This window comes from Patagioenas fasciata, chromosome 9 (assembly GCF_037038585.1).
Source record: "Patagioenas fasciata isolate bPatFas1 chromosome 9, bPatFas1.hap1, whole genome shotgun sequence".
NCBI lineage: Eukaryota > Metazoa > Chordata > Aves > Columbiformes > Columbidae > Patagioenas > Patagioenas fasciata.
The window spans coordinates 7,720,084-7,729,877 of record NC_092528.1 but is presented as its reverse complement, the minus strand read 5'-3'; the positions used below and the strand labels follow the sequence as shown (position 1 = coordinate 7,729,877).

General features: G+C 42.3%; 1 protein-coding gene across 5 annotated transcripts in view; it reads right to left on the bottom strand.

The window, feature by feature from the left end:
- Positions 1-6,681: 6,681 nt before the first annotated feature.
- Positions 6,682-9,794, bottom strand: part of INPP5D (inositol polyphosphate-5-phosphatase D) — a 55,747-nt gene continuing 52,634 nt past the window's right edge. For 4 of the 5 annotated variants that reach the window (XM_065844765.2, XM_065844766.2, XM_071812402.1 and 1 more), the window contains one exon: positions 6,682-9,091. In XM_065844765.2, coding sequence (XP_065700837.1) covers positions 8,494-9,091 — 598 coding nt within the window. In that variant the 3' untranslated portion in view covers positions 6,682-8,493. The remainder of the gene's footprint in view (positions 9,092-9,794) is intronic. The other variant, XM_065844767.2, reaches the window with a different exon arrangement.

Here is a 9,794-nt window from a genome sequence, read left to right as displayed (position 1 = left end):
CGCGCTCTCTGGCAAATGTAAAAATCCCTAACAGGTTGCTTCATTGCTTCACTTTTAACTGCTTAACTTCTTAAGTAATGTGTTAGGTAACCATATTACGGTAATTTAATTTGAAACTGGGCAGGATTCATAAAGCTTTATGTCTTGGACTAGCTAAATTGTTTTGTTTTTCTTTTTAGTAAATGAATGAAGATGCAATTATTAAATTGTAATAGAATAAAATAGATGATTCACTAGAGGAGAGAGCGCTGCTGCCTGAGTTAATAATAGTTCATGTACAGCTCTGTCTTATCAAGTACACAATATAGAAGGTTATGCATGCTCTCTACAAAACTAATTTGGCCACGTGTAAGCACACAGCCTACTTTTTCCCTGCTTATACATCACAAAATCAGAGTAGATATTTAAAAACATAAAATTACTTGTAACTGTAAGCTTAAAGTCCTAATTCTACGGATATAATTACTGACCTCCTGAAGGGCAGTGCTGAGAGAAATTCATCCTTTCAAATCTCTATATCTTAATCCTCTGCAGAAGAAACCAGACATGAAGCATGAGAAAAAGGGAGAAGGCAAAAATACAGAAATACAGGGATCAGACTCAGTTACTCTTCTCCTGAGGCGTTTACCTTGTCCTTAATACATAATCAGCCCCAAAGTCTCTCACTACCTTTGAATTGCCAACCACCTGCTTTCTTTCAGGCTCTCCAAGAAAAATCCTTCAGCTCATTTTTGAGAATAGGCTTTTCTCACTAAAACCAGGGAGAAAATAAGTGTCTGTTATTTCTTTCAGAGGAGCAGGAAAAAGAATCGGTGTGAGCAGAAATGGCATGAAGGAAAAAGAAAGAAAAAAGTGTGTCCTCAACCCTTAGATGAATTACTGGTAACACTGTCTATGTTTCACTGTTTACAATAAATACTAGACTGTTCCAAGGGAAGGATTTCGATTAATTGTCACCTGTATATGTTTGAATTTCAGACAAATTGCACTATGTTAAAGATGTCCAACTCTCTGTAATCTACAATTTCCGTAGTGGGCAGGACATCCTGATTTTTTCAACAATACCTGCTAATGATGCTTTTTCCACTCCAATACAAAGTTCCTCTTTCTTCTTAAATTCAGCTTAAGCTTCTGGCAGTCTTTCCAATAGCACATGCCTGCTCCATGCCATCATCTGTCATCTTGCTCTCCTTTTAGATCAACAAGAGTTACAAGAACACGTGATAAAATAGCTCATTCAGACTAAATTTGGCTTCTCTCTGTTTGACGTGCCTTTCTGCTACCACCGTCAGTAAAATCCGCCAACTTGTTCAACAGTCTAATTCAGAAATAAAAAATTAACTGGCAAACGTAATGAATGTAAGAAAACTCATACAACAGTGAAAAAGTGAAAACTATACCTTCAGTAAGAATATGTTGTGTTCTACATCCACGGAGGTCGAAACTTTGCTTCCCATACAAAGCTCACGGTGGGTTTGGTAGTTGTGCGTCCAGGGGAAAAGAGGTGAAGGAGAAAAAAGCCCCTTCAGCAGATACAAGCAGGGGGGAACACGAGGAGGCAATTCCAGATGTCAGCAGCTGTGAAGGAAGTGACACTTGCACCAAGCATGCAAGATGGTGTGGAGACACAGAAAAGGCCAATATCAAAATATTTCACTGATCCCTTGCCATGAGGGCCAGTTCTTTACCAGGTGACAGGCCAGACATTACATGCCTGTTGGAGGGGTTCGTACGGGGGCAGGCGGAACAGCCGAATGTGCCCACAGACCCTCAGATAAAAATTGCTAGGACAATCTTTTCCTGCACCCAGGTGTGCCTGTTTGTGGTTGTGTGTTGACATAGCCTAGCAGGAATGACCAAAATGTATAGAACTGCCACAGAGAGAACATTTGGGCAGTTAGGATTGTGTGCCCTGAAGAGGGAGAGGCTGATGGGAAGTGTGAGAGCAGTAAGTAAGTTTAACGTGTCAGAAAATTAAGCCAATAACCTGATCTGCTTGTTCACAGGGCACAGGACTAGACCAAAAGGGCTCAAAGTCCACCAAAAAATGGTCATTAGAGATAAGGAATGGCTGGTGAGGCTCTGAAACAGGCTGCTTGAGGAAGATGAGAAACTCCCACGCTGGAAGGATTCAAGGCCAGTTAAAAACCTTGTGACATATTTTGTAGTTTACCCTTTGCTGGAACAGTGAACGGATTGCATGGGTCCTTTCAGGGTCCCTTCCAGCCTAATTTTTCAGAGATTCTGTGCTGAGATGGCCATGTTGTGGTCGACACTCAAGCAATGAAAGGGATCCTTGCTCAAAGGGGAGTGGGGGAGTTTCTGATGCGATGTTTCCCTTCAGACCCTCTGTGAGGCCCAAGTTTGGTGCTCGGATTCAGTCACTTCCTTTACCGCTTCTTGACTTAGAACCGCAAAATTCATTTTCTGGGAAAATGCTGATGCCCAGTGTCCCTCCCAAAGGCCAAGTTAAATTCAAAGCTCCATTTTCAAATTAGGCCTTGTTTTGGATCTTCAAGTATACATTTGAAAAGAGGGAACATTTCGCACATCTGGCTGTTTTCTTTGTGTTCACAAGCTGTAATTGTGAAGATGCAAATTGCCGTACAGAACAGACAATTTCTGTGCTAACTCTTAATCCTTTCTGTTGCAAAGGTCTAATTTCTTTTCCAATTTCTTTGCTGTCTTTCCTTCTTCCCGACTCCGTTGGAGAGGGCTTTTACGCACTTCCCTTCTGCTGGATTCTTTCTCATTCCACAGAGTCTCTACTTGCTTTTCTGCAAGCTTCCTGCTTGTTGCTGGACCCTGTCTCCTTCCTGAGCCCAAGATTTACTTGCCTGTCGTGTGCCATCTTTATCTCTATTAGTTATAATATAATCTAATGCTTCATGATATGAGAGACTAATTTATTCCATATGTAACCTAGTCCAGACCTTGGAAAAAAATGCAATAAAGTGTTAATAATAACTGTAATGTGTAGCAGATTACTGTCCCTGGCGCAGAATGGTTTCATTTAAATATAATTACAAAAGCACAGAATAGTTGAGGGTGGATGGGCCTCTGGAGATCGTCTAGTCCAACCCCCAAATCTCAGCAAACGCACATGGCCAGTCTTCGTGATGTCTCCTGATTTTTGAGAATAGAGTTTTGATCACAGTTCTCGGAACGCTACAGAATAATGTCAGTTATTTTTGATCTAAAAGGATATCTTTAAGCCCTTCCATGTGTTTGCAGCAACTGAGTCTTTTTGGGCAAAATTTTTATTCGTCTCTAGAAGCTGAAATCAAATAAAGCAGAATTGTGACAAAAATAAACCATGGCTGCAATAAAGACTGGATTCATACATAGGATATTGTGAGCCAGCGGATAGTTCTGCAGAGTTGAATTAATCTCTGCATCTTTAATTTACCTTTTGTTTAGCTGACTTGGGAGCTAGTACAAAGATAATCTGTAAATAAAATTAATAAAACAGGATAATGGTAATGAGCTGAGAACAGAAGTTCAGGGAAAGTTGGTGATGCATAATGAAATAAAGCATTATCTCATTATGTATCGGAAAAAATACAGCAAATTACAGTAGGTAAAAAGAAATCTCTCTTCTGCCAACCTGGAATTCAACTGTGAAAGAATTTTTGAGAGACTTTGGAATTTTAGCACAAATGCAATCCTAAAATACTTCCTATTAAAAGCCACATTTGAAACAACATCATGCACACCCTGTGGAATTAGAAAGGAGATGTTTTTCATATCCATGTGAATATAAACCTGATGTTTACTTATATATATAGAAATAACATCTTGTACCTCTACAGCTAACTCCTTTTCTGCACTAGGGAAATTCAGCACGTGGAAACGACTATTTGGATCCTGCAGCACTTGCACAATGAGCCCCCTCCTCAGGTGCGCTGGTGGCTGCAGCACCTCTGGGGTGCAGATGTGTCCAGCTGTGCACAGAAAACAGGGAAAGTCATTGACTCCTCCATTAAATACCTCAATAAAGCAAGCATCACGCTGGTGCAGCTGACACACACTGTGGCACCAAAATGTCGATTGCTCCTGCAGATGGAGAGGAGCCTCCGCCATCACCTAAACTGTCCTCATGCATCTCTGGTTCATGTTATCGTCACGGGATACAACGAACAAGGGTGAGGATGGAGTCTCTTTAGCAAATGTCCTACAGGGGAAAGTGTGGATTTCCCTCAGGCAGAGAGTAGGGATATAAAAAAATAACTATTTGGAGATTGTGTGTTTCCAACCAATTTGTTGCCACCCGGGGCCATTGGTTTAGGAGATCTCTGCGAATTGCCCTGGGTCACCCTGGTCAGTTAGCTTGTCCTGACACCCACAGTTCGATCATACACAAGTAGGAAAACGTTATAAAAATTAGGAGCTTTGTCAGGGGGTGGGGGTAAATCAATTAATTTTTGGATAATACATCCCTTCAGTCGCAATAGAGATAAAATTAATTGTGCGGTCATAAGGACAACAGAAAAATGTGGCAAAGATTTCAGAAAAAAGACCATTTTAAAAACAGATGGGAGGATACTGATTAAATGATTAGTTTTAACCTGTATAGAAAAAGAGCGCTTGGCCCCAGCAGACTAAGGTCTAAGCAACATCATTTCTAACAACATCAAAATTATCGCCTTGCTATTTTGGAGTGACTAACTCCTCATTCCTTTTTTTTTCCTTTCCCTTTTGTTTTCTCTCCTCTTTGAGCCATTTTCTGTAAGGCCCCACCTTTCCCAGGAAGGAAATGTACAGCACACTGCAACATTTTGGGAAAAGCTTGAACAGCGGCCTGTGATGGTTTTACGGCTGAGAGGACAAGTCAGTTTACGTCAGATGCGTCAGGTGCAGGCAGGAAACAGGGGTTTAAGAAGTTACTGTGTTCTACAACACCACGTCCTGTAGCTGGGAACTTAAAGCATTTTTGACAACTGGGTCTCCATGGAAATAAGTACACCAAGACTGCAGCTATTTTAAGAACTTAAAAGAAAGGATGCCGGAAGGTTATGGAGAGGTACCACATCTGGGGGAAATCAGTACATTTTTGGACGTCTCACACCCTTCACTTTGTGTCTTCTACTCGTACTGCCCATACAAACTTAATTGGACAACAATAGAGATTGCAGAGAAATGTGCCTGGCTTGGCAAGAGAGTCATAGGTCCAGGGACATGAGAGAAAAAAGCAGCTTGTGTTCAGTCCCAGTTTCATCTGGCTCAGGACATGCGCAGTAAAACCAGTAGACAGTGTCTTAAAGGTTTCATGACAAACTAAAAACTAAACAAAACAAGCATAAGCACAATACTTACTTGTTAAATTTGGCTTTCTAATATTCAGATCTGGCATTATTGACTCTGCCACCTCACAGTACAGCTGCTTTTACCACAAAGACAAGTATTGTGCAGTGTCCCAGCACTTTGCACCAGCCCATCTCTGCCACTCCATGTCTGAGCTGCTCAGCTGAGAGCTCTCCATTCTGCAGAGGCCTCAGAAAGCTCTTTACAGAGCCTTTTTTTTTTAACATTTTCCACTTCCAGGAAGTGTGGTGGCATTTGCTGTCATTCCTGTCATAGACAATAGCTCCAGACTCTCTTTGGAGCCACAAGCGGTAATTCTTACCCAGCTCTCAAGCTGGGTAAATAACGCATTTTTAGCGTGGGAATAGTAATGCATTTTTTTTTCTGCTGGAAACTTGGCAGAGAGCTTCTCATCTCCCCCAGCAAGACATCTTTCTAAAGGACAGGTCAGATCAAGTACCTGGATATTACATTATGCCTCACTAAGTCCAGTTTTCTCAAACTCTGCTCATCTGCAAATCTGTGCCAAATTTAAGCAGTATTCCTAATTAGGAGAATCTTTTTTGCAAGAAGCTATCCTTGCTTTACATCAAGCTTTCATTTTGCAAACTTTGGGGAATATATTTTATTTTTTACAGCTTAGGAAGTCAGTGGATAAACACTGGGAATCTGAGCCTGTCTCATCGTTGAGAAGTTAAAAACTTCTTGTAGAAATCCTGTCACATTTCCATCACCAAACATATAAGAACACACCACAGTTAGCAGGAACAGATGTAACTCTCCGTATCGGACAGAAAGCTCACCTGTTCCAGTGAGGTTTTACTTTGTGGCCAGACACGTTCTCCTGCAATCTAGAATAGAAAAGTGAAATGCTCCCAAGAGTCAGAGAAATATCACAGCTATTGAATTATGGGGATTACACGGAGAGGATTCTGTTAAATAAAGCAGGAGGAATATAAGTTCATGGCTTGCCTTGCTGACTTGTATGCTAGACAGCCAGTTGTTTCAGTGATAATGCCTGAAACTCCAACCTGCGTGGCAGAAAAACCTCTCTTTTAAAAACATTTCTGCTTTACAGATTGTCCCCTTCCACCCCCTCTCACGAGCCTGTGCTTGGCCTCTTCTGTTCCAGTAAAATTACTGTATGTTTTCTATACTGATACAGGTAGTAACTGTACCTGCTTACAGATGCCAGAATTTTTAAACTGGCTGTATCCACGAAGGTTCTGTGCACACAGACAAATGCATCCTCGGTTGCAATATCGCAGCGGCATTGTACCTTCCCTGCATTCCCTGGTGCCTTTGGTGTTTCCTCTGGTGTAACACCCAACTAACGCTGAATCGTGTGGCAGGCAGCTCTGAATTTTCAGTAAAGAATGATCAGAAATGTGACTATTTTATTATTTTTAAGTAATCAACATGGAAACAATAGCAACGATTAAGTCACAAACAGGCATAGCCTAATTGTAACCATGGCATTAATACTTAACATGAATATAACAGAAATTACAAGTATGTTAACATTATTCATTCTCAGTCAATGAACAAAAGTGTACAGTAAGGTCAGCATTAATCTATTAGGAATGCTACACAATCAGCCGGCCAGTGTCCTTCCAAGGCAGAGTGCTTGCTTTAAGACAGGCTGGATTGACAGCTGTCCGTCCCTCCAGGCAGCTGAACTCCTAGGCTGCCCACGGACACTGCCTCATCTCCCACCTCTGCATGTAGTTGTGATATTGCCCTTTATTTGTTAGGGGTACAATAGCATATCCTGCTAGGAAAAAAAAAAATCAAAAAGAGCTACAGTGCCAAAGGCGAGCCCTCACACTTGGCACGAATAACACGGCTGCAGCCTGGGTGCTCACACCAGAGGCAGAGCTGGCTCTGTGGACAGCGTGTGACATTCACCACTATCTGCTTTCAAACTCTTCTCCTGCCCTCCCCTACCTCCTTGCTCCATGGACAGGAGGTGCTTTTGAAGCTGTACCGCTTTCAAAATGCTTTCTTTTACATATCACTCTTTAATACGAATTCTGTAACACAAAATTTAAAAATTGCTTTTGTAGAAAGAGGGTTCCTTAAATACACCCCTTCCCTCTCCTGGTCCTTATACCGTACCTTCCTCTTTTTCAAAACATTTACTAACGCATGTACTTAACCACCTGCCTCCTAACAGGAGTACCAAAGTGACACTACAAAAGGCTAAATTGCCTTTGGTATCGTGGTCCTGGCTCCTCTTGGTATGAGCCACACAGGATAAACTTCTCAACCTAGAACACTTTTATAATCATAGAGAGGGATACAACCTCAGAAATAAAAATCCCCCATCTTTTTAGAACCAGATCAGAGGACATCAGTGTGACAAAGTTGTGATCTTTCTTTTTTTCCATCAGGATTCCTCCTCGGGTGCCATCTGCTGTGGCGTTTTCACTGTAGAGACAAGAGAAGACATCAGCTTGTCTATCGGCAATTCTGAAAGTTTTGATGGAGAAGGAAAAAAAAGTCCTACAGCTTGCCCAAGTGGGGTCTCTTTTTCTCTCAAACCCATTTACTTAGACCTCCCCTACTCCTCCTCACCCAGCTCATGACATTCTGGAAAGAAACCTAAACAAACACACAACCAAAAAACCACCAGCCCAGAAAAGCAGATGTGTGATTATTTCTGTAGAGGGTCCAGTGTTGTTTTTAGACATCACCGTTCTAAGTTGATAAGCGTTTCCTATAGATAACTACTTTTAATCATAGAATGTTTTGGGTTGGAAGGGATCTTAAAGGTCAACCCCCAATCCTTTTTATTAATTACAGCAAAGCAAATCTTTTAGCCCATACTGTAGATTTCTGCTGTCAGGCCAAGTTTGGACATTCTCAGAAACAACACAATAAGCACGGGAGGAGCAATAACAAAGTAGCTGACTATTTGCATTCCTGTTCTGGCCATCAGGCTTAAACAGTCCAGAAGTTAAACCTTCATGCAAAATGAAGGCTGTGGTTTCACAACATGGCATCTTCTGCAGCAATATCGCTTTGAGATACTCCCTTGCATCCCCTGCTCTGCATGTCCTGTAGGTTTGTGGGACAGTGGTCTGAGTTTGGGTAAGAAATACAGAGCCAGGGCAGAATGATTAAGCCAGTATCACTATAGGACTATTCTGCTGTGACACTACAGCCCAACAAAACTTCCACCCTGCCTTACTCCCACAGGTAACACACCGGTGTCGTCGTCCTGCCAATTGGTCCCTCTTCCGTTCGGTGCTTCTCGGAGTGCGGCAGCTCTGAGCTGTCCCGATAGTCTCGGCCCTTGGAGTTCTGCATGTCCAGCACCGCCCTGCTCTTGGAGGGAAGGGGCGGCTTGTTCTGCTGGCCCTGGAGGCTTGGATTGACTTCAGACCTCGACGGCTTGACTGTTTTCTTCAGCGGCACTGAGTTTTCTAATGACACAGTCATCTTGGATTTGCCTTGAGTCTTTTCACCTGTATTCTTTTCTTCAGATTGGCCAGAGCAGGTATAGGACCGAAATCGCTGCGTGGGGACCAGGAAAGGTGGTGCTGGTTGTTTGCTGGTGCTCTTGCTGCTCTCGGGCTCCTGTGACTTCGCAAGATGAAAGCTCTGATCAGGCAATGGCAGCTGCTCTTTTCGCACAGCCTTGGCGTAGTCCTGCTCCTTCTTTGGAGCCACCTTGGCCTTGGAGCCCATAGAGCCGTAGAGGGGGTTGTCAAACATCTCTGGCTTTTGCTGTCCCTCATCCTGAAGCAAAGGCTCTGCTGTGGTTTTCCCCAGTTCAGGTGGCCTACAGTCATCAAAACAGTGTAAAAAGGAGACTTGTAAAGAGCAGGCAAGAGATATCAGTTGATTTAAAGAGAAAATTAATAGGAAATGAACATGATAAAATTAAACTCTTGGGGAGAGAACAGAATTGTGTATTGTTTTTACTTTCTTTAATCATTATTAACATGACACCTGAGAGCAGATATGCATAGCACTGTAAAAACTCCCTACTGGACTACAGTCTTGTCAGAGTGACACTTGGCTTCTCTTTAAACAGAGATAAGATGCTGAGCCAAACTGTACAAAGTGCTTTGATGGATCTGCGACATGCACAGATTGGATTTTAAATATGAATAAGAATCCTCTGATCTGGCAGAGAGGATTGAAAGGGTTGTCTGGACAGTTAACATAAGAGCTTACATCACACTGTAGCAATTTACAACTAGGTCAATCTCCTCTTGCTACCAATGCCACATGGTATTCCTAGGGAAGGGATAAAACTCCTTAATGCACCCAAATGCACAATATGTAAGTACTAGCTCTATACTGCAGTGTGAGAAACCATAGCGCATTCACAGCTGAGCAATTTGAGTTGAGGCTCAGGCTGGAATGACAGAATAGCTGTACCATGGGACAATGGAGGTTTCATGAGTTTTGTATGACTTGACCTGATTTGGCAAGTCTTTCATCTGGAGAATCGCCACAGTTCATGAAATATCAGCCAC